This window comes from Aspergillus ambiguus (genome assembly GCF_047715705.1).
Source record: "Aspergillus ambiguus strain CBS 117.58 unplaced genomic scaffold BDV59scaffold_4, whole genome shotgun sequence".
NCBI classification, from domain to species: Eukaryota; Fungi; Ascomycota; class Eurotiomycetes; order Eurotiales; family Aspergillaceae; genus Aspergillus; species Aspergillus ambiguus.
The window spans coordinates 944,343-967,463 of record NW_027395517.1 but is presented as its reverse complement, the minus strand read 5'-3'; the positions used below and the strand labels follow the sequence as shown (position 1 = coordinate 967,463).

The 23,121-nt window shown below is 53.6% G+C and overlaps 9 protein-coding genes across 9 annotated transcripts; 5 read left to right on the top strand and 4 right to left on the bottom strand.

Annotated features, from left to right (window-relative positions):
• Positions 1–197: 197 nt before the first annotated feature.
• kexB (kexin kexB) lies at positions 198–3,219 on the top strand. Its single transcript, XM_073686649.1, has 2 exons — positions 198–2,224; positions 2,277–3,219. The coding sequence occupies exons 1-2, from the start codon at positions 486–488 to the stop codon at positions 3,040–3,042; spliced, it is 2,505 nt and encodes an 834-aa protein (XP_073551531.1). The 5' UTR covers positions 198–485; the 3' UTR covers positions 3,043–3,219.
• Position 3,220: 1 nt separating this feature from the next.
• Positions 3,221–5,294, top strand: BDV59DRAFT_113264 (sorting nexin-4). Its single transcript, XM_073686650.1, has 2 exons — positions 3,221–3,863; positions 3,949–5,294. The coding sequence occupies exons 1-2, from the start codon at positions 3,570–3,572 to the stop codon at positions 5,128–5,130; spliced, it is 1,476 nt and encodes a 491-aa protein (XP_073551530.1). The 5' UTR covers positions 3,221–3,569; the 3' UTR covers positions 5,131–5,294.
• Positions 5,295–5,375: 81 nt separating this feature from the next.
• Positions 5,376–5,841, bottom strand: BDV59DRAFT_199117 (uncharacterized protein; the record flags this gene model as incomplete). The annotated part of the gene is made up of 2 exons (XM_073693297.1): positions 5,376–5,501; positions 5,581–5,841. 2 exons carry the CDS (start codon positions 5,839–5,841, stop codon positions 5,376–5,378), a joined length of 387 nt encoding a protein of 128 aa, XP_073551529.1.
• A 653-nt stretch (positions 5,842–6,494) lies between these two features.
• On the top strand, positions 6,495–8,077 carry BDV59DRAFT_199115 (putative ubiquinone biosynthesis monooxgenase (Coq6); the record flags this gene model as incomplete). Its single annotated transcript, XM_073693296.1, has 2 exons — positions 6,495–6,672; positions 6,729–8,077. 2 exons carry the CDS (start codon positions 6,495–6,497, stop codon positions 8,075–8,077), a joined length of 1,527 nt encoding a protein of 508 aa, XP_073551528.1.
• Positions 8,078–8,263: 186 nt separating this feature from the next.
• On the bottom strand, positions 8,264–10,023 carry BDV59DRAFT_199114 (carboxyl ester lipase; the record flags this gene model as incomplete). Its single annotated transcript, XM_073693295.1, has 4 exons — positions 8,264–8,517; positions 8,578–9,166; positions 9,217–9,433; positions 9,488–10,023. The coding sequence occupies 4 exons, from the start codon at positions 10,021–10,023 to the stop codon at positions 8,264–8,266; spliced, it is 1,596 nt and encodes a 531-aa protein (XP_073551527.1).
• Positions 10,024–11,595: 1,572 nt separating this feature from the next.
• On the top strand, positions 11,596–12,619 carry BDV59DRAFT_199113 (uncharacterized protein; the record flags this gene model as incomplete). Its single annotated transcript, XM_073693294.1, has 2 exons — positions 11,596–12,399; positions 12,449–12,619. The coding sequence occupies 2 exons, from the start codon at positions 11,596–11,598 to the stop codon at positions 12,617–12,619; spliced, it is 975 nt and encodes a 324-aa protein (XP_073551526.1).
• Positions 12,620–15,458: 2,839 nt separating this feature from the next.
• On the bottom strand, positions 15,459–17,978 carry BDV59DRAFT_171432 (histidine--tRNA ligase). Its single transcript, XM_073688572.1, has one exon. It carries the CDS (start codon positions 17,436–17,438, stop codon positions 15,633–15,635), a length of 1,806 nt encoding a protein of 601 aa, XP_073551525.1. The 5' UTR covers positions 17,439–17,978; the 3' UTR covers positions 15,459–15,632.
• Positions 17,979–19,657: 1,679 nt separating this feature from the next.
• On the bottom strand, positions 19,658–20,165 carry BDV59DRAFT_113213 (uncharacterized protein). Its single transcript, XM_073686647.1, has one exon. The coding sequence runs from the start codon at positions 20,042–20,044 to the stop codon at positions 19,763–19,765; it is 282 nt and encodes a 93-aa protein (XP_073551524.1). The 5' UTR covers positions 20,045–20,165; the 3' UTR covers positions 19,658–19,762.
• Position 20,166: 1 nt separating this feature from the next.
• creB (ubiquitin C-terminal hydrolase CreB) lies at positions 20,167–22,856 on the top strand. Its single transcript, XM_073686648.1, has 3 exons — positions 20,167–20,490; positions 20,567–20,580; positions 20,657–22,856. Exons 1-3 carry the CDS (start codon positions 20,410–20,412, stop codon positions 22,776–22,778), a joined length of 2,217 nt encoding a protein of 738 aa, XP_073551523.1. The 5' UTR covers positions 20,167–20,409; the 3' UTR covers positions 22,779–22,856.
• Positions 22,857–23,121: the final 265 nt, after the last annotated feature.

The window sequence follows — 23,121 nt, the reverse complement described above, 5'->3', positions numbered from 1 at the left end:
TGATCGATATACGAGAGCCCAGCAGATCGAGGGGTCGTATTGCGGTGATCGTCGGAAGAGGCTCCGGGGAATAGACGGTGACCAGCTCGAGAAACACGATTTAACGCCCGAATCCATGTTTAAAAAATGCTCGAACAGACTCGTTCTGGTCGATAGAAGCCTCGAATTTCCCCAAGTAGACCTGAATAGTCGGGAGGGACAGAGCAGGGGGATCGACGGGGAAGATCAGGAGGTCCCGTGCTGACGCTGCGGTGGCCTGAATTTCATCCAAACCCTCACGTCTCTCGATCTCCTCCTCTTCTTTTTCTCCTCCTCCATCTTTCTCCCCCGTTTCATTCCACTCTCATTCTCGTTTTCTCCCCTCTTCCAATCCGTCTCCTTTCTCCTTCTTCCTCTCCTGTCATCCACCCGACACCCCTCCGTGCATGGCACCCGCCTATCTGTCCTGATCTCGTCGCCCTGAGAACGGGCTTCCTCTTCCCACCATGCGTGTCGTTGGTGGCGCAGCCGTTGCTTTGTCCCTTTTCTGTGCTGCGACCGCATCTCTCCACCCTCGTCGATCTTACGAAACCCACGATTTCTTCGCCCTCCATCTCGACGAGTCCGTTTCCCCGGCCGATGTCGCCAATCAGCTCGGCGCCCGCCATGAGGGCCCTATAGGAGAACTCCCGCACCACCATACCTTTTCCATTCCGCGATCAAGTAGCACCGACTTGGATACGCTGCTAGAAAATTCTCGCGTGCGCCGCAAATTGGCTCGCCGTACAGGCAACAGCGGTGGCGCGTCGAATGGGATCCTGTGGTCCCACAAGCTAGCTCCGAGCAGCAAACGATTGCAGAAACGCATCCCTCCGCCGGACAATCGCCAACGCGCCCCCATTGACACGCAGCTCGAGAATGCTGATGCCGCCCACGCGCAGAGGGAAATTGCCGCATCGCTTGGCATCGTCGATCCCATCTTCACCGGACAGTGGCACCTATACAACACCGTCCAAGTCGGCCACGATCTGAATGTGACGGGCGTCTGGTTGGATGGGATTACCGGAAATGGGGTGACAACCGCCGTGGTGGATGACGGTCTGGATATGTACAGCAACGATCTGAAACCGAATTACTTCGCGGAGGGTTCTTATGATTTCAATAACCAAGTCCCGGAGCCCAGACCCCGCCTCCGTGACGACAAGCACGGCACCCGGTGTGCAGGAGAGATCGCGGCGGCCAGGAACGATGTCTGTGGACTGGGTGTGGCCTACGACAGTCGCATCGCCGGAGTTCGCATCTTGTCCGAACCCATTGACGACACCGATGAAGCGGCCGCCATCAATTACGCCTACCAGCAAAATGACATCTATTCGTGCTCGTGGGGGCCCCCCGATGATGGCGCGACCATGGAAGCCCCCGGCATTCTGATCAAGCGCGCGATGGTAAATGGCATCCAGAAAGGTCGGGGTGGGAAAGGCTCCATTTTTGTGTTCGCTGCCGGAAATGGCGCTTCGTTCGATGACAACTGCAACTTTGATGGCTATACCAACAGTATCTACAGTATCACGGTTGGTGCCATCGATCGCGAAGGCAACCACCCCAGTTACTCCGAGTCGTGTTCCGCCCAGCTTGTGGTTACCTACAGTAGCGGTTCGAGCGATGCGATCCACACCACCGACGTGGGTACGGACAAGTGCTATTCCTATCATGGAGGCACGTCTGCGGCCGGTCCGCTTGCCGCGGGCACTGTTGCTTTAGCCCTCAGCGCACGTCCCGAACTCACGTGGCGTGATGCGCAGTACCTTATGGTCGAGACCGCCGTTCCCGTGCACGAAGATGACGGCAGCTGGCAGATCCTGAAGACCGGGAAGAAGTTCAGCCACGACTGGGGCTTCGGTAAAGTTGACGCCTACGCTCTGGTCGAGAAAGCGAAGTCGTGGGAGCTGGTGAAACCGCAGGCATGGTTCAACTCTCCCTGGTTGCGGGTGTTGCACAAGATTCCGCAGGGCGACCAGGGCCTGGCCAGTTCTTACGAGGTAACCGAAAAAATGATGCAGGATGCGAACTTGGAGCGCCTGGAGCATGTCACGGTTACTATGAACGTCAACCACACTCGCCGTGGTGATCTCAGCGTTGAGTTGCGTAGCCCGGACGGTGTTGTGAGCCACCTGAGCACGGCCAGACGACCTGATAATGAAAACGCGGGCTACATCGATTGGACCTTTATGAGTGTTGCGCATTGGTAAGTAACCATCCCGTCTTGGGTGTAGATGCTATGCTAACAATCTACCCAGGGGCCAGTCTCCTATCGGAAAGTGGACGGTGATTGTCAAGGACACCAATGTTAACGAGAACGTCGGAGAGTTCGTTGACTGGAGACTTAATCTGTGGGGGGAAGCCATCGATGGCTCGAATCAACCACTTCATCCATTGCCGGATGAGCACGATGATGACCACACGATTGAGGATGCCATTGTCGCCACTACAAGCGTTGCGCCAGCCCCAGTCAAGACCGACCCGCCTGGCTCACATCCTGACGCCGTTGATCGCCCGACAAAGCCAAAGCCGGACCAATCCACTGCGCCTACTTCGCCCCCTGAAGCACCGGCGGAGGAGACTGAAGCACCATCGCCCACGAAGCCCACTGGGTCAGGGGCATCGGAAACTCCTTCAACTACGGCATCGTCAGACACCTTCTTGCCATCGTTCTTCCCGACCTTCGGCGCTTCAAAGCGCACTCAGGCCTGGATTTATGCTGCCATCGGCTCCATTATTGTGTTCTGCATCGCCCTCGGGGTATACTTCCAGGTGCAGCGTCGGAGACGCAAGCGCAACGATCCTCGGGATGACTACGACTTTGAAATGATCGAGGATGAGGATCAGTTGCATGCGATGACTGGCGTCTCGGGCCGTACGCACCGCCGGGGCGGCGAACTGTACAACGCGTTTGCTGGGGAGAGTGATGAAGAGCCTCTCTTCAGTGACGAAGAGGACGAACCGTATAATGACGGGGATAGCGAGGACGGGAAAGCCCGTGCTAGCTCCGACCAGCACCGATGACCAACCTGTTGATAGTCTTGTTCAAGTTCTGTTTTGAAGAGTATTATATTCCAGCTAGCTATGTGCATTTGGCTACATTAGATTGAAGCATCATATTTCCGCACGGCTCACACTGCTGCGCAGTAAAATGGAATGGAGTATATCGGTCAATTCCACGACGAATCTACAAACCACCGACGGATCATCATGATTATTTATAGCTTGTTCGATATGAAGTGGTATGCCAGAATGTCACATGGCCGGTGACTAATCTCGATACGGGTATCAGGCTTGGCGGGGAACGATCCATCGATGGATGATGACGCTGTCTGGGCGCTTCTCCAACTGCCGCTGCTCCTCATTGTTGTTCCCAGCCTCAACTCCCCTCTCTCTCTCCATCCACCCAACCATCCAACCCTCTGGTCCATTCCCCTGATATACCTATATCGAAACGACGTGTCCAAACTATTTTCGACCATCAGACCGGAAGGACCGTATCTCCACACCAGTGTCGACACCGCCGGATTCCGTCAGCGATTTCGTCAGCGATGGATCACCACGATGACTTCGACAACGTCTCCTGGAGACATGATCCGGAGAGTGAAAGCTCGCGACCAACGACAGCAGGAACTGATGCTGAAGAGTCACCGGAGACCGCCCACGACACCAATGGCAAACGGAGAATGAGCTCTGCGCAGGACGCCCCTCAGGCCGGGCCATTGGCCGACGCCGTCGACCTCGCGGGTATCGGGGATGGTGTCTTAGAGTGTCAAGTGGACTCACCCCTGAAAGAGAACGACGGCACAAAAGACGCATATATCTCCTATCTTGTCACTACACATGTGGGTTGTGCCCTTTTCAATCCGAGCCCGCTGCCGGCTGCGGCGTCCTTTCCGTCCAACTGCTGACCGCACCATACTGCTGCAGACCGACTTTAAATCCTTCCAGAAACCCGACTTCACCGTGCGACGGCGTTTCACCGATTTCTACTTCCTATATAAGACGCTCTACCGGGAGTACCCGGCCTGTGCGGTGCCGCCGCTCCCGGACAAGCATAAGATGGAATACGTGCGGGGGGACCGGTTTGGCACCGAGTTCACCACCCGCCGCGCCTGGTCGCTGCATCGCTTTCTCAAGCGCCTGACGCTGCACCCCGTGCTCCGCCGTGCCCCGTTGCTGGCTGTCTTCCTGGAGTCGCCGGACTGGAACGCACACATGCGGCTGCACTCGTCGCGGAACACGAGCACCACCGCAGAAGCCGGTGGCGCGGGCATCTTCGACAACTTCACCGACACCTTCGTCAACGCATTCACCAAGGTCCACAAGCCGGACCGGCGGTTCATCGAGGTGCGCGAGAAGGCCGACAAGTTGGACGAGGACCTCAACCACGTGGAGAAGATCGTGGCGCGGGTTGCGCGGCGCGAGTCCGACCTAGAGACGGATTACAACGACCTCGCGACGCAGTTCCGCAAGCTTGTCCCCCTGGAGCCGGACGTCGAGGTGCCGCTGCAGGTGTTTGCGGCGTCGGTGGAGGAGACGGGCCGCGGGCTCAAGGGCCTCAAGGATCACACCGACCAGAACTACCTCGGCTCGCTGCGCGATATGGAGGCGTACATCGTGTCGCTCAAGGCGCTGCTGAAGACGCGCGAGCAGAAGCAGCTCGACTTTGAGGCCCTGGTCGACTACCGCAACAAGGCCGTCGCCGAGCGGGACTCCCTCGCCACCAACCCGTCGTCATACTACGCCTCGAACCCGCTCACGTCCTCGCCCGCATCGTTCATCCGCTCCAAGATGGAGGACATGCGCGGAGTCGACCACGAGCAGTCCCGTCGCGAGCGGGTGCGGAAGCTGGAGCTTCGGATCGACGAGCTCACTCGGGAGGTCGAGTCGGCCAAGACCACGTCGGAGATGTTCGACGAGGAGGTGGTGCGCGAGGTGGCCGATTTTGAGCGGATAAAGGCCGTCGAGTTCCGCGACACGCTTGGTGCGCTGGCCGAAAAACATATCGAATTCTACCAGGGGGTGCTGAATACGTGGGAACGATTTGTCGCCGAGATGGAGGGCGATCTGGACGAGCATCCGACGGGAGCGCCGGAGGTGTCGACATGAGTGAACGCTGTCTTATCCCATGCTTCTTTCGTTTGTCTGTCTTTGGTCGGCTTGAGAAATGTGCTTTTATTATCATTAAGGTTGTCATGCCGGATGACAAAGATTGATCCCTATGGTCCAGAGTACGTTACAATGCACCTGTATTCTCGGCCAACATCATCCCCCGGGGCCCGCGTGTCCCATGCACGTAGAAGCAAATGTATATATCGGCTAGTAATATGCCCAGCGAAGGTCTCTCTCCGCAGCTACCCCCGCCACTTCTCCTTCCAGCCTTGATTCTCGGCACACTCAAAGTCCACGGGACTAGGATCCCCCTGCGGGTCGAGGATGGCGGGATCGAGCGCCCGCGTCGTGCGACGTCGTGCCCGTTCCTGGGATCGTCCGGGTGGTGAGTCTTCATTCAGACGGGTGGAAAGACGGAGAGAGGGGAGTTTGTGCAACACAACACACCTCGCGGTAGATCTGGTTCGGGGTCTTCTGAGCGGCTCCCTCCCGGCCCGCGAGGAGTTGGAGGTAGACCTCGTGGTCGTAGCCGATCGTCGAGGGATGGGGCGATTTGGACTGCGGGTTGTGGGCGAAGTTGGCGCTGAGATGGAGATGTGTTGTCGTCGTGGAGGTGGTTCTGTCCCCAGACGAGGATGCGGTTGAGGGGTTTTTGGTGGTGGTGGTAGCGGTTGCTACTGGGGTGGAGGAGGCGGAAGAGGACGCCATCAAGGTCGCTCTGAGGGAGGTTCCTGAACAGACTGAAAGGGAGGACTAGACTTGGTCTCGAGGTTGAGATGGAGGTTCGTGGGCAGTGCAGACGGTGATCGAGGGGGCCAGTCACGGTGCGGACATGGCGAATCAGAGAGACGGGGAGTTGTTGGTCCAGAGTATAGGAGTCGGTAGTAGATCTATAAATACAAAGAAACGTCCGCCGGGACAGACGTCGTTTGCCGCCCGCTGATGAGACATTCCAGAGACTACTGGGCCAGATGCGCTGAGAGGATGGTGGCGGAGTGAAACCGCGTCACGCAGACTGTGGCAGTGTTAGCCATACGATCTGGATGTACTAAGACCAAAAGTACGCACCGAGGAATGGTTTCATGTCTGCAGGTCTGGCATTCCTAGGGCTGAGAGGGGTAGTGGTGGCCACATGCAGCTATATATAGACCGGACATTGATGAGTCGAGTTAGATGCATTCTCGAAGGATCCCGACCTCATACCTGCATGACGATATGACGATGGTGATAGAGGAGTTGTAGTGTAGGAACGAGTAAACATGGAGGTGTTTGCTCGGTTTGCATCCACCCGCCATCGCCGAAATCATCCTCGTCCCGCCAGAACAACTTCAACACCCTCTCTCACTTCATCCCTCGCCACCATGCGCCCCCTCACACGGTCGGCTCTCAGGCCCTATGTCTGTCCGTCGTGTCGGTCGAGTAAGCCTCTGACCCGGCGCCGATTCGCCTCTCAGTCCCAGCCCACCTCCGTCCCGGATATCTACGATGTTGTCTGCGTCGGAGGTGGCCCGGCGGGTCTAGGGTTGCTCGCAGCTCTTCGTATGCATGCTTCTTTTCCGATTGATCTACATTACTTAGTACCTAACTCCATATAGGAGCGTCTCCTGCAACGTCGCATCTGAAAGTCGCCCTCGTGGAAACCCAGGATCTGCAGAAAGCCCGTTCCTGGAGTCAAGATGCCCACCATTTCTCCAACCGCGTCAGCAGTCTGACCCCCTCCTCCGTGTCGTTCTTGCAGAAAATTGGTGCTTGGGAACACCTGGATACGAGCCGCGCGCAGCCATATCAGGAGATGCAGGTATGGGACGGGGAAACCGATTCGCGGATCTCGTTCGACTGGTCCATGGAGACCTCCCCGTTTGAGGATCTGCGCACCGTTGCGACAATGACCGAGAATGCGAACCTTGTCCGTGCCCTACTGGCGCGCATTGCTGCTTCAGGCGATGAAAACCTATCCATCTTCAGCAACACCACCGTGTCGTCCATTGAAAACGGCACGAACCATCCCGACGGTCCTGACCTGTCCGCCTGGCCCGTTCTCTCCCTCGCCCCGACAGCCTCAATGCCAGCTGCCCAGCCGTCCCAAATCGCCGCGAGACTCCTGGTCGGCGCAGACGGCATCAACAGCCCCGTCCGTCATTTCGCCAACATTGCAACGGATGGTTGGGACTACAATAGACACGGCGTCGTCGCGACCCTCTCCCTCGCGGATCCGGAAACCCCCACCTTTCCGGTGGGCACTAAAACCGCATACCAGCGTTTCCTGCCGTCGCTGGGAGGCCCTATTGCCCTACTTCCTCTTCCCGGGAACAACGCGACGCTCGTGTGGTCGACCACCGTCGAAAATGCCACCTACCTCAAATCACTTCCGCCGAAGGCCTTCATCGCGATGGTTAATGCCGCCTTCCGCCTCTCTATGGCAGATCTTCAGTACATGATGCGCATGGAACGGGCCGCCGCCACCTCAGAGGACCCCCACGAGGATGAACTGTCCTGGCGTATACAGCACACGGACTTCTCCCGCGTCCCGCCCATGGTCAATGGCGTCCAGGAAGGCAGCGTGGCTTCCTTCCCACTCCGTTTCCGCCACGCCTCGACGTATATCTCACCCCGTGTGGCGCTTGTCGGGGACGCTGCTCATGTGATTCATCCGCTGGCCGGCCAGGGCCTCAATCTCGGTCTCGGGGATGTAGCCTCGCTGGCCAAGAGCATCGAGTATGCCGTGAACCATGGCATGGATGTTGGCGATGTTCTTAGTTTGGAACATTACACGGCGGATCGATGGGCTACAAATGCCAAGATCGGTGGTGCCTGTGATATCTTGCATAAACTTTACAATGTGCCGGGTCAGAACCCTGTGGCATGGGCTCGGAGCTTTGGCCTTGATGTCATCGATCGTGTGCCATTCATGAAGGCCTTTTTCATGCGAAATGCGCAGGGGTAATTGAGTGGCTCTATCTGTCACAGTGTGTATTCTATTTCAATTGTACGCTAAGTGTAATATACCTATGCATTCTTTATTGAATTACCGAAGTCCAGTGCTATGCCTTCCGGTCCTCGGCACCCCGTCGGGGCCTTCAATGACATGATGCCTTCATACCCGACTTCCAAGTAAAGTAATGTATGTTTCCTACGCACCATTCGCTGGATTCTCAGCAACTGCAAGCAGTTCCTTGCAAATACCCTTGTTGACCCAGGGATCTTTTTCCACGCCCGGGCCTGACCCTGTAATCAAGGCGATATTTGACTGGGACCCATAGACAGGAAAACCGGTCGATGCATTGGCCTTGTGACCTGCAATAAAATGCAGAACGTACTTCTGGATTTCTCGCGCAACGGGAGGACTAGAGACCGGAGTGGTCGAATTATTCATGAAAAATATGTCTACAAGCAGTCAGGATAAAGGTCCAATGAACAAAAAGACACTGTCTCTGGGAAACTCACATGGAAGATCCAGTCCATGTGCCGCTGGCGGGATGGCCATGACATAGCGACGGGCCGATTCTGGATATGCCGCTGCAATACTCTGGGAATTACAGGCAAAGATGACAGACGTACCCCAGTCCCAAGCAAGCTGCTTTGGATTGGACGATGGGAAAGGGAACAGCTTTTGAATTCGTCGGACCGTTTCGTTGTCCGCTCTGGGGAATACAGCGCGAACCAGGTCACCAAAGGCGGCTGGCATGTTTTCATCAGGAACGAGGCCCAGCCCGTCTTGGGCCATATTACCCACCAACAGCTGATTCAGTCCTCTGTGGGATGTATTATCTGCGAGGAGCACAGACGGGGAGTCCAAATAATGTACCCCGTCTGGTAATGGAGCGAAGCCAATGCCAGGGCCAAATGCGCCACCACCCGTCCCACTGGGAACGTTGAGGAGGTATTGGTTTGCCCTCTGGAGTGTGTCTGGGGATGCGAACCGTAGACAGTGGAGAGATGTACAGTTTGTGGCAGCTAACACATTCTCGTACACCTCTTGTCTGCGAGCGGTCACGTTTCTGCGCGGCATCAATCCCGGAGAAGAAATAATAGCCTAATATATATCAGCTTACCATGCTACAACAGACGGTTTGGCAGTTATACCTGGGAAAAGGGCAGTCCGTCATCACCAGATTTTACCAGGAGATAGTTAAGGATCCCAGCTCCTCCACTTTGGCCCATTGCAGTGATCCGGCTCGGATCGCCCCCGAATTTTGAAATGTGCTGCCGTGTCCATCGAAGGGCGACTTCAGCGTCATGAATTCCAATATTCGCGTCCATATCTTCGTGCAGAGACGCCATCCATCCATAAAGTCCAAGTCTGAGTACTAATAGTCAGCCAGCCGGTCGAGGAACAAGAAAGATAAGTATTGACCTGTAGTTACTAGCCACGAATATAAATTTCTCATCCTTGGCGTCCAATGCATTGAACAATGCCAGGGGAAAGCCCCCCGTTAGGAGGTAATTGTCCTTACTACCGAAAGCGTACGCACTCCCGTGAATCCAATGTATGACTGGGACATTATCTCCTTCCCGTACGCCCTCTGGGACGAGCACATTCAGGAAAAGACAGTCTTCCTGGCCCCAGGTGGTTCCATTGAAGGGAGGCAATGGAGCCACCGACGGGACACTGTTAACACAGTCCGTGGAGACAAACTCATCCCCCCGGACAACGCCGTCAGATAGCGGCGGAGGTGTCTGAGGTGCTCGAAAACGCAGGTCCCCGACTGGAGGTTGAGCAAATCGGATGTTATTGTAGTTGGCGATACGCAGACCGGCCTGGGTAGAGTTGATGAAGGTTGGTGCGTGGGTGGCGTATCCTAGGTCGATATGGGGAAATGACAAGTTCAGGGGACTCGCAGTGCTCCAGGAAATGAGAAATGCAAAGTAATAGAGCATGCTCAGCGCCATCTTGGCTTGTATCTGCTGGCTCAATAGTGTTCCGAATGGGTTCGAACGTAGGACAGTATCGGCGCAGAAAGGCGAGCATTTATAGTTCCCCTACAGCACTTAATAGAGGCTCATAAGGGTTCGACCATGGTAAGAGTATCTGCGATCCTCATGGCCATGTATCCAGCTGGCAACGTCATATTATAGACTTTATACAACCTGAGAGGCTGACCGAACGTCTTGCCGAGAACTCGGCATCGTTTGTTGCTGATTTAGGGTTATGGATCGCTGACGTGAACGAATCAAAAAGCTTATTGGAATACGAGCTTGGCACGATTCCCTAATGCAGAATACGAGCTGCGCTTCTTGATCCGCTCTGAGTTATTTTACTCTGCTCCTATTGCATTAAGTTTTGTTTTTAAAATATATCCTGTGATATCTGTACATATGTTGGATCTTTCTTTTCCTAGTACATCCGTAGGGCCCCGTCCCCACCTTCGACTATTTTGTGGCTGCATGGGGGACAGGGCACTTCAATCACTTAGCCGCTGTAGCTTAGAGTGAGATCAATTAGTGTCTCAGGCACATAGAGTGAAGCCACAGGAATTTGCTGTATGACTACCTGGCAATAACCGCAGTAGGAATCGTATAGCATTATCCCTGAGTGCATATATAGTGCCGTCGGACCTGTCGAAGACCCTATACAATCCCGAATGATTCTACCCAGGACTTGTGTTGAGACATTCAGAGGAAATCACACTATCCTCCTATCCTACTAACTTTCTTGTTTGATTCAGCTATTGACCGTGCAAGTCATGCCTCACGATTCCATTTCTTTTGAAACCAATGGCCTCTACATTTCTTATCGATAATACAGACACCGACCATCAGTGGCGATTTCGCAACAAACCAAGTACGGGCGTTCCAACCTCGGTCACCTTGCTAGTCGCAATGGAGATTGGAGCAATGGATCCAGTTTTGCAAGAGCCGCTTGCGGCCCGATTGGAAACAGTTTCGGCTGTCCCTCCCTTCACCTGCCGAATGTGGCTCAAAAGAACCCTGAAGGATCTTGACGACGAGGGCTATATCAATCTCACCGGGTCAATTGATGAAATAGAGATAGAAGTTAGACTTCTCGCTGCAGACAACAAAATGCGGCAGAAGCGTTACACTACAAAAAGTACATAGAGTGTTACTTAATTTCTGTACAGTGATAGAAGGTGTCCTTTGTTTTGTGAACTGTTTTGGTAGCTCCCGTCCCTGAGGCCATCCGGACTTACATAACAATGATACAGATCCCAGGTTAAAGTATACGTCATTACCTAGGTAGTAAGTAATCTTGAGTAATTGTAGACGGAAGTGTACGTCAGTAGCGTACCTATCTAATTTTTACCGCGGTACAAGTAACATGGAAGTAATCCGTTGCTTATTTCACCGTCACCGTGACTTAAACCATGTTACTTAGGCAGGAAAGAAAATTTTGCCTAGGTAGTCGTAGTAGGTATATCTTGACCTTCCCGCCTCCTTTTGCTTCGCTTTCCCCAACCCTTCTTCATACAACAATAAGTGATAAACGACCATACGGATAACAAAATGTCTCCATCCTCATCAACTCCGAGCCCGACAATGAATCAAAAGCGCGAACTGATCACCTGGGACGTTTGTCGCCTCCTCCTCAAGGTCAACAAGAAAGTTGAAACCTCTCCTCTCTTTGAATTCAATACGCTCCGCCAAATGGGCATCCAAGTGGTCCCAGTGGCTCTTGACCCAAAGACCGAGACTTTCCAGTTTAGCCCGTGCTATTTCACTCCACAGCCGACGACTGTACTTTCGGACTATCCTGCTATTCCTTCAAAGGACCATAAAATATGTGATATCGAGCCTTTGTCCTATGAGGGGCTCCTCGCCAAAATCAAGGAAACAAAGCCGAGATTGAAGTATCCGGAGAAGAGAGCCCAGAGAGAGTGGGAAACAGTCGTCAGGCTCCATCTTTGGGAAGATGGGATTGACCTTGACACCCGGGTTGGGACCCTCGAAAGTCATATAACCAGTATTCGTGATTGTCGCCGATACGGCATTAAAGACAAATGCTCAGATCGCGGGCAACTCGAATATCTCACGCCACTTGTTTATGAACACTTTGATCAACACCCGGACCATGCGTTAAATCTCGATGGAATATGTGACCGTGGATCCCACCCTGTATTGGAAAACTGGAAGGTTATTGAGATACGAAGATGTCCTGATCGCGACCACCCGCACTTCATCATCTTTGTAGAGCATGCCTATGCAGCCACAAACGACGAAACCTTTACTGTGGGTGAAGTTCGTGCCATTATTAGGTGGATGTGCACCCTGCACGTGGACAAAGCTTATAAGCATCATGAGATGTTCCCGGTAAGTTTGGGTCAAATATGTGGGGATTCTATACTGATCATGCTGGCAGCTCCTCCTTATAACATACACGGGACCAAAGCACGTTCGGATAATCCAAGCGCATCATGATGGGGCAAAATTGGTGCTGCAATACACGCCACTCATAAGCTTCGAAGACAGAAACAATCTTCCTTCGACTCTTGTGGTCCGCTATGCAGCAAGCATGCCCGTTAAAGTGTAGCCACTCGATGTAGCTCTTTTCAGATTCACTTTAAAGGTGACTGCTGGGTATTAAACTTGTCGATTTTTCTTTCTTAACCACCATCTCATATGTACGCAATAGTGACTACCGCACCTGTAGATTCCTACGTAGGCAGCGAGCTTGCCCTTATAAAATGGTGGCTTCGCTCTTTCCTTTGTCACTCCACCCCCCTTCCATGCCACCACACCCTTACTTACCCCGAGTAGGATCGTAGACTTTCTCGAGGCCATATACCGACACGTTCAAACTGTCATATTGAGCAGTACGACTCTTTTTTATACTGATTTTCAACATATTCAGAGAGATTTCATCTCACTATGACTTCAAAAACGCTCCGGAATCTCATCCTCCCCAAAACAGCCGAGGAGTGGGAGAAGCAAGCCAAGGAATTCGGTGTCCTCGTTATGACTATAAACGACATCGAACAACTCAACTCCGGCTCTTCCCTTACCCCTAGCCTATTCCTTTCTCTCCGAGTCCTCTGGCCTGAGCCTCTCGAATCAATCTCAAACAGAAAAGCCAGAGAACAATCGATCCCGTCCCTACAAAGGCTGAAGGGATTCGGCAACTACCTTAAACATATAAAGACAGCGAAACGAAGCAGCCAAGCCCCGTTTCGCCAAAACAAGGCAAGTTTAGCATTATCAGAGCCGATCAACTGGGAATGCTCAATATTTCTGTCGTTGAAAATCAATCCGACAGCGAAAGCCAATCAGTGGAAGAGCAGCAAATCGGTGCTCTCATTAAGAGGCTTTCAATAAATCCCAATAATACCTCCACAACCAAACCACTCACCCGAACTGATGATAAACAAACCGTCAACATTGCAGTGATAGGCATCTTAACCAGGAGCCTACCCGACGCCAAATGCGCTTGGTGCATGGACCGACTAGCCTTTAAAGTGCAATTCGCCAAGACTAGTCTGGAGGCGCGAGTCGACGGCTACCTTCCCAATTTCAAAAAGGATAAGGAAGCCTTTGCAATTGTGGAGGCAAAGCCAATTCCCCGTGCCAGAGATAACTTACCGGGGAAGTCTCTCTATATGCAAGGATCTGCTAAGATGGCTACCTGGATTCTGAGTGACAACCGCAACAGCCGGTCAGTACCTATTGCGAAGTAAGTCACCCCAACTTTATAGAAGGTATTATACTAAACGGGTTTTTATGAAGAAGGCTATTAGTCGCACAGAAAATGGGTAAAATTTGGCTCATATAGGCATCGTACACCCAACACTACATCGATTACCTCGAAGGACGGCAAAATCCTCCTCATAAGAAGGCATTTCTAACCACGCAGGAGGAGGGCCCCTTCGACACTGAGAATGCCTCTCACATGAATGTCCTGGCACAGCATATAGATGCTCTCTGCCAAGTGATAGGTCACGCGATTGAGAAAAAGGAGTGATCAACTCACAATGTCGGGCCCACGGTACTATGCCCGAGACTACTGGAGATCAGTTTATGGCAGCGCCCTTACGACTTCCGATAGGCGCGGCCGCCTAGGTATGTTATGCCTTGTATATATGTGATGTGTTAGGGAAATGCTAACCAGATTGATAGGCCGCTGCCACTCGGAAATCGCCGCCATGGGGGGCGGTGTTGGGACATTTGTCCCCTTTGCGGGCGCCGCCACCGGCCGGGCCCTTGCCCCTCAATGGGGGAGCGGTTTCACCCATACCGCCGTCTCCGGGGCCCCCTCCTCCCCCGCCCCCGGGCATCAAGCCACCACCTTCGGGGTGGTTCGAGGTTGTTTCACCCAATGGGTGGATATCATGGATATCCAGGATATATTGGTTTATTTCTATTTTCATTGCGAACAAGGAAGCGGTCGACCTGCTCTACCCACTGGTAGATAGTTGGGTACACTTGGACTTTACCCATGTTGGAGGGTGGTGATAAAGCCCGCTCGATAAAACAACCGTCGTAGAGATCCTCTCGTTTCACCATCACCATCTCCCACAATGAACGCCGCCGCCAACACAACCACACTTTCTGCTCTGTGTTCCCCCCATCCGCCCCTCTCTCTCCCCTCCTCTTCTTCCTCCTCCCCCTCCTCCTACTACGCCCCACCGCCGGGCCTCTTCTGCGCCGTGAATAATCGCTCAAAGATGTATTAGTGTGATAAAACCACAATGCTTGACATCTTTTGAATAATGGTAGAGCTGAAGTGATTAATCCCGACCTTGTCTACTCATCTATAATATGCGTGTTATCCAAATCTGCTGTAGGTACCTAAGTATCTACCTGGTAGGAAGGTAGATATATCCTATTTCGAGGCCTTTCCTGATTAGATAGTAAAGTCTGCTCAATAAACAACAGTCACAGCGATTCCATCTCCATCTTCTCTCCACATCTTCCTCTTCTGCCCCCTTCTGCCCCCTTCTGCCCTGGCTCCCCGTCCTCCAGGTGCGCCCGCCGAGGTATGTTATCAGCCGCTTTGAGAGAGCATAACCAGCCCTCAAACACTAATCATATTTTTAGAAAGCAACAGCCATGCTTTCACCCCTCCAGCGTAAGCTTACACCTCATCGTGATGCTGGGGTCTAGTAACCTGTATCTTTCATGAACAGGTGATGTCAAGATAAGCTTGTTGTAGACAATTCTTCTTAGCTTAAGCTTAGATGACCCGCCAGCGGTCTTGAAGCCATAAGATTTCCTCATCCACCGTGTCCTCCTATAATTAAGATAGCCGCAATTACTGACGTAACTTGCTTGACTTGAGATATGATAGATTATTACTGATCTTGGACCTCTCTTAGTCAGATAGGAGCAATTGATCTGATTAAGTTACATCAAGGACTAAGCAGTTGGGGCAAACGGGTGTTGATGCAGAATGAAACTAGAGCTTTTATTATCACATTGACCAACTGAAGGCTGTAATCTAAACTGGGTATTGAAATCGGCTTGCTTTTTATTTTGCTTCTCTGCTTCTCATGAGTCTTTTTTTCCATCGATATTTGCACAATCGCTCCCTTTATTCTATCGTATCTCGTTTATGCATCCGTCTTCAGACCTTCCAGCTGCTGCGTGACATCCGATACGGTGGCCCGCTTCTTAGCTACACGAGCCTTGACCTCGTCCGGGAGGTTGGCCAGGTCCACCAACACACCCTCCTTTTCGGGATGGCCTTCCTCGAGACCCATCTCCTTGATGCGGACCTTACCCGCGGCGAGCTCGTCCTCGCCCAGGATCGCAGCAAACGGAACACCACCCTGTTCGGCCGCCTTGAATTGTTGCGGGAGCTTCGGCTTCAGCTTATATGAGAACTCAGCCTTGACCCCGGCCTCCCAGAGCGTCTTGCAGACGCTCATACGCTCCTTCAGCATGCCGTTGAAGCCCTTGCCGCCAAACGCCATCACAAACACGTCCACTTCGCTACTGCGGAGCGCCGCGGCGCTCTGCTCCCGCTCGAGACGGGCCTTGGTGATAGAGAAGATGCGGTCAACACCGAAGGACACACCCACGCAGGGGATCTGCGCCTTGGGCAGGAACATGCCGACGAGGTTGTCGTAGCGTCCACCAGCGGCGACACTGCCGACGCCCAGGGTGGGATCGTTGGAGCGGTCGTCATCCTCCAGGTTGGCGCTCTTCGACTTGTCCTTCTTTCCGGATTTTTGGACCTTCTGCGCGTCGGCAGCGCCGGTCTGGGCGGGCGGGGCGGAGCCCTCGGTCACGACCTCGTAGATCACGCCGGTATAGTAGTCGAGGCCGCGGGCGAGGGAGAGGTCGAAGGAGATGCGGTCGAGCACGCCGAAGGCGTCGAGGTAGTCCATGAGGAGGGTCATCTCGTCGAGGCCGGCCTTGGCGGAAGGGTTGGCGGTGAGGGCGTCGTCGGTGAGGAGGCGGGTGAGCAGGTCGCGGGAGCCCTTCTGCACGACGTAGGTCTCGATGCGGTCGGCGACGGCGCCGTCGAGGCCCTTCTCGTCGACCATCTCCTTGCGCACGTCGGCCCAGGGCATCTTGTCCAGCTTGTCGACGGCGCTGGAGATGGGGCGGATCTTCTCGGTGGGCACGCCGCACACCTCGAAGATGCCGTCGAGGATCTTGCGGTGGTTGACCTTGATGCTGTAGCGGCCCTTCCAGCCCAGCTCCTCGAAGACCTCGGTGACGATCTTGAGCACCTCGGCGTCGGGCACCATGGGGTCGAAGGCGCCGGCGATGTCGAAGTCGCACTGGTAGAACTCGCGCATGCGGCCCTTGCTGACGGCGGGCTGGTCCCGGCGGTAAACCTTGGCGATGTGGTAGCGCTTCATGGTGCGGACGTCGGCGTTCATGGCCAGCCAGCGGGCGAAGGGCACAGTCAGATCGTAGCGGAGGGAGCAGAGCTCGCCGCCCTGGTCCTGCAGGTCGTAGATGAGCTTGGAGTCCTCGCCATACTTGCCGGCGAGGATCTCGCGCAATTCGAAGACAGGGGTGTCAAGGGCGGTGCCACCATGGCGTTTGAAGACGTCGGCGATGGTGCTGAAGATGCGATCCCGGAGAAGGGCGTCGGATCCGGACCAATCCTTGGTGCCCTTGGGGGTTTTCAGGTTGAAGGACGGGGCTTTCTCCTTGGGCATGATGGCGTCTATAGAGGAGGAGAAGGAGGAAGAGGGAGGGAAGGATGGAGGGGCAGAATGGTAGTGGCGGCGAGAACGATGGTGGGGGATGATATGAGTCGGACGAAGAACGGTAGTGGTGGTGGTGGTGGTGGGGTCATCGATCCTCTGCTGCAGATTTGCCCGGTACAACAATCTTGGGCTCGTTCTCGGGACCCGACGAGAACTCCCTGAAATAAGACGAAAAGGAAGAGAAAGCATTCACATGCGAATGCCTGGGGAGTTTTCTTCCTGGATTGTTGGCTCTCTGTCGGGCGGTTTTCCTCTCTGATGTGGTCTTTTGCGCGTTGTTTTTTGCCCTCCTTTTTTCCTGCTCCTGGCCTGTTTGGGAATGTTTCTCCGGTTCCGCTCCCAGAAGGGGAATTAGGGCTTTGTCTCAGGGCACATCACGTGTACCTCCTGCCAATGCAGCAATGACTAGGATAGAGCGGCTGGAACTCGCCTGTCTATGCTGTTATGATCGTATCTGATTTTTCCAGAGCACTTTACATGGGGTTGGCAAGGGGGGATGACGTATGTAATGGAACTCTGCTGGTTGGAAGACCGGAGTTATCACTTCCGTTTTGGGATAGCCCAGAACTGTCAATCTCCCCAGATCAACTCATTTAAATCAATGTCACACCACTGTCAATGAGGGTCCGCATTTGGGCATTCATGTCATCTTCTGTACGGCATATGGAGAGCACACTGCAGTACTCTTTTCAACGAGGCTTTGGTGACTGGAATTTCCCCGGGATGATCGTCGTCACCTCATGCTCAACCCCAGCTCAATGAGTCTACCCCTATCTTATACACTGTCCATCCCTTGTCCTAGTCCTCCCAAGCACACCGAACTGGAAATCGACACGACGTCAGTCCTTACCAGCTGATACCGCGCTAGAGTCCCGATCGGGAAATGCTGGGGAGATGGGCCCATGTGGGGAAGCACAGTAAATTATACGATTGGTCCCAACCCACGTGGGGGAAACTTTGGTAGCGTGGGAGAAATCCTGACTAAAGCAGGACGGTAAGAATGACTGTACCTTACTGTACCTTACTAGGTATCTCCTCATCCATCATCTGCTGCTCCGTCGTAGTCCAGGAATACTCGCCCGATGATTCGGTCGCCAAGAGGGACGCCATGGCGCTGGAGGAAGCGCCGACTACAATCCATCCGGCAGAAAATCTCTCATCTGGCCTCGAGCATGGACCAGCCTTCTCCTCTCTCCCGCCATTCTTGTCGCCACCACCGCCCGTTGCGCAAGAAACTCGTGTCGAAGAACACTTCCGGGCATTTCCGTCCCTGAACAGCGTTCAGATAGGCAGTTGCTTATCACCACCTAAGACATTCCGTTTTCGAGATCGGTTCGACCCCATCGTACAGGCATCTTACGACCAGAAGCTAAGCCAGTGCCAACGGGCTGGCAACAAATCAACGTTCTGGCAGTTTAATCCGAAAGGTTGCTTCGCCGTGTTCAAAATGGCGACCTGTTGGTTCACCCCATGACAGTGTGTGGCATTGATTGGATTGGTCTCTTTTCCCAAATTCCCCGCCCCCTTGACCGGTTCCCCAGTCTTACTTGTTTAATCGAACGACCTTATGCAGGCGGATATTGAGGACGAGTGAGAAGACGTAACCCGTCACCTTCCACGGCGTCTCCAGATCCCTCCCGGAGGGGGAGTATGATGGAGAATTCGGCGTTTAGCCATCCTAAGTCCATGTAGACAAAGTCGAGCCCTCTCTGGGTTCAAACCGGTTGCCTGATCGATGTGGAGGGATGACTGCGGTGTAGGTTGGTACCCGATACCACCATCTCCATCGTCCATGTTAGTGTATACTCCGCCACACCTCCGCTGTAACCCTTCTGGGGCGTGTTGGAATGATGCTTTGTAGAGGGAAGAGAACACGAGGAACCATACGACTAGCATTGTAGATAGTGATGGGGCTTAATATCGAGGTATCTCAGAGGGGGATTGTGAGAGTGGTGCCTCCAAGTCAACTGCCTAGAAGGTTCCGCGTTCCTTCGGGCTTATCACCAGAACATCAAGCTACCGAGCACCTAGACTCTTTCACCAGTTCTTCTACGTATCTTCTGAGAACAGATCTCTCCGGAGTATTGTTTGATCTCGTTATAATTATTATAAAAGACTTCAACAGAATCCCCTCATCCCCTAACCAATCCCTTCCCTCCGCTTGTTCTCGCTCGGACCCGCGCACCCGCCCCCGACAGTGTAATTACGGCGATTGGATGTACCTTAATACGTCCCGACCGAAGTACCTTCCATTCCACTCTTCCTCTTCCTTCTCTTTCCTCCTCCTCCTCCGCCTCCTCTGAATAATCGTCTCTCTCTCTCTCTTCTTCCTCTTCCTCTTCTCTCCCTCTCTCGTGTTCTTCCTCCTCCTCATCCTCCTCCAACACTCCCTTGTCGCTCCGTTCTCTCCCCTGTTAGTCCTCGTTCCAATTCGTCTGGTTCAATTCCCTTTCTGCCTTCGGATCGTCCCCACAATTCCAACTCCGCCGTCCGTTCATATTCCGCCCCATTCTTTATTGCCTATTATTATTCGGCATCGCCCTCTTCCACTCCTCACACGCCTCATTCTTCCCTTCTTCCGGCCCTCCGCGGACTCGAAACTTGTTCCTGTCTCCCTCCGATCGGATCTCCGTCTGCCTCGCTACCCTCTTTACCCGTTCCGGAAGGGATCTTGCCCGTACTCCGATTCGCCCCCCAGTCGTACCTGAGTCGCCTCGTTCGCTCGCCTCACGGATTGTCTTCGTCGCATCTCTGCCCGCTGGCGCTCTGTCTGACCAACTCCTCTGCGGCCCCATCTAGCGGCCTCGGGGCCGGCTCCATTCCTTCGCCTGTCACCAGATGAAGCTGAGGTCGACCGACTAAGACACTCTGACCACTATGGGGTCATTTCTAAGGAGCTTCCGACGAGATGCGGTAGGTCCCTGCTGCCCCGGCTCTCTTCCTCCCTGTCTCGTACGGTAATGGTGATATTGCGATCCGTCCGGGGTTATCTTTCGGTGCGGGGAATGTCCCTCGACGATAGTTATGGTCGAGAACAGAAAGATCTCCGATGGAGGGAGCAATGCGTCTACCGGGGACAACTCGCTAACCTTCCTACTAGGGGTCTACCACGCCTTCGGTCGGGACGACAGCCCCGAAGAAAGAACCCCCGCCGCCTCCGATGACGCCCCTGGAGAAGATGTTACAGGATATGGGCACGATCCGAGAGGATGGAAGCGACAAGTTCTTTGGGATGGAAAACGTGAGACCTCTCGCCTCCCTCGTTTGGTTGCATGCGATATTTTTAGTTTAGCCGATGCTGACCTCTTCTGTTGCAGTATGGGAATACTTGGTAAGCTTCCTCGTATCGGACACGAAGCGGTGAAAGGCGCGATGGGGGTCCTCGATACTAACGCCCCCTACAACAGCTACTGCAACTCGATACTACAATGCCTCTACTACTCCGTTCCCTTCCGCGAAGCCGTCATCAATTACCCCACGCGAACCCCCATAGAGAGCTTGACCGCTGCTTTGGCAGAAACTCTGCGGTACCCGAACCCAAATGCGCAACAAGAGGCTGAGGCCCAGGCCGAGAAACAGAAAGCTGCCAACGCCCAGCGCCCAGGGGCACCTCCCAACCAACCACAGAAACCCGAGGACAAAGACTCCCCGGAATACAAGAAGAAAATGGCTTTACAGACCTTTCCCCTATTAGAGACAAAGAACAACGCCACCAGTTACGGCATGTCGGAGTCGCTTTTCACCTCGTTGAAAGATATATTCGAGTCGGTTGTTGGCAGCCAGTCCCGCATAGGCATCGTTCGACCGCAGCATTTTCTAGACGTTCTCCGCCGCGAGCATGAAATGTTTCGCACGGCCATGCACCAGGACGCTCACGAGTTTTTGAATCTGTTGCTGAACGAAGTGGTCGCAAACGTGGAAGACGAAGCCTTGAAACAACCCCCGTTAGAGAGGAGCCTTCCCCCCGCTGAAAGTTCGGACTCCGTGGAACAATCAGGTAGCTCGGGTTCCAAGACACCCAATACCACGCGATGGGTGCATGAGTTGTTCGAGGGAACCCTGACCTCTGAAACCCAATGTCTTACGTGCGAGAAGGTGTCGCAACGAGATGAGGTTTTCCTGGACCTGTCTGTGGACCTGGAACAACACTCGTCCGTTACGTCTTGTCTGAGAAAGTTCTCCGCGGAAGAGATGCTCTGCGAGAGGAATAAGTTTCACTGCGATAACTGTGGAGGGCTTCAGGAAGCCGAGAAAAGAATGAAGATCAAACGATTACCCCGGATTTTGGCCCTGCATCTGAAGCGTTTTAAGTACACCGAGGATCTCCAACGGCTTCAAAAACTGTTTCATAGGGTCGTATACCCTTATCATCTTCGGCTGTTCAACACGACGGACGATGCGGAGGACCCGGATCGTCTTTACGAACTCTACGCAGTGGTGGTACACATCGGCGGGGGTCCATACCATGGACATTATGTCGCCATCATCAAAACACAGGATCGCGGTTGGCTATTGTTCGACGACGAAATGGTGGAGCCGGTCGATAAGAACTATGTGCGCAACTTCTTCGGCGACAAGCCCGGCCTGGCTTGTGCTTATGTCTTATTTTATCAAGAGACTACGCTCGAAGCTGTCCTTCGGGAGCAAGAGCAAGAGAATATGGACCCGGGTCTAGCGGCGACAGAGACCAATGATTCGTCGAAACAGAACGGCTCTGTGCACTCCCCGCCATTAGGTCTTGTCCACAGCGCTTCCCAGGTTCAGCCGCAGGAGGAACTGCATCGGTTCAACAGCCTAAAACGTGCCCCAACCGCTCCCCCTCTTTCTACGCACTACGAGCAAAATGACACGGATAGTACACCCTCTATTCCCGTTCCTGCGATGCCGCCGCCTGTTCCACCGATCCCTGAAACCCATACCACACCGCTGAGCCCCAAGAAGAGCGATCTGCAGTCGCGAAAGGAACGAGCTAGAGAAGAAAAGGAGCGAAAGGCTGCGGAAAAGGAAAGAGAGAAGCAACGACGCAAAGAACAAGAAGCCAATCGCAAAGAGCAGGAGGCTAGAGTTAAAGAAAATCAGCGACGTGAAGATGCGGAACTGAAAGCTGCTCTCGAAGCTAGTCGCGCATCCAAGGCGGATGAGGATCGGCGCAACCAGGACAGCCAGAAAGATAAAGACCGGGACCCCACCAAACCCGTCCACGGTCTAAGCCGTCTGAAGCGAGGAAGCAAGAGCTTCAGCCACCGACTCAGCAAGGACAAAGACGCTCGAGTGCCATCGTCCAGCAATCCTCTCCCGCCTAACCCCAATAGTCCTCCGCTCAACAATTCTGCAGTGGTTCCCGAACAGGAAGAGCAACAGCAAGAACCGCTGAACGATCAGCATCCTGGGCCCTCTCGGCATTCTAAGAAACCTACCCTCAATCATGAAGAACGGGACGCCAACAAGGACCCCAAACAAGATAAGCCAGGTCATGGAAAATGGAGGAGTTTTAGTCTCCGGAAGAAATCCTTGGGCATCCTTTCGTGAAGTCCTGGTATCGATTTCTCCCCATGCACATACACCACGCAATTTGCGGTACATATATTCGTTGTATCAACAATTTCTTTTATTCTTCGGATCTCATGTGCTGCGAAAAAAATGGTCTCTTCTTTTTGGGTTCATTTCTGCTTTGTCTCGTCGCATCTAACTAGCCAACTTGTTTTTGCATTTTTTCCAATTTTGGGCTCCTTTTCTTTTTCGACTCAAACAATCTTGTGATACCCGTGCCTGGGTTACACAGCTGGGCAATCGAGGCGTTTGGTGTATTGTCTTTTTCTTTTCACTCGAGAACAGTGACATCACACATGCAAAGGGCTTCTGTTCACTTTTG

Coding starts and splice junctions, on each gene's coding strand:
- kexB (XM_073686649.1), top strand. CDS start 486: ATGCGTGTCGTTGGTGGCGCAGCCGTTGCTTTGTCCCTTTTCTGTGCT. Junction 2,225..2,276: donor TTTATGAGTGTTGCGCATTG/GTAAGTAACCAT, acceptor CAATCTACCCAG/GGGCCAGTCTCCTATCGGAA.
- BDV59DRAFT_113264 (XM_073686650.1), top strand. CDS start 3,570: ATGGATCACCACGATGACTTCGACAACGTCTCCTGGAGACATGATCCG. Junction 3,864..3,948: donor CCTATCTTGTCACTACACAT/GTGGGTTGTGCC, acceptor ATACTGCTGCAG/ACCGACTTTAAATCCTTCCA.
- BDV59DRAFT_171432 (XM_073688572.1), bottom strand. CDS start 17,438: ATGCTTTCTCTTCCTTTTCGTCTTATTTCAGGGAGTTCTCGTCGGGTC.
- BDV59DRAFT_113213 (XM_073686647.1), bottom strand. CDS start 20,044: ATGGGGCCGCAGAGGAGTTGGTCAGACAGAGCGCCAGCGGGCAGAGAT.
- creB (XM_073686648.1), top strand. CDS start 20,410: ATGACGCCCCTGGAGAAGATGTTACAGGATATGGGCACGATCCGAGAG.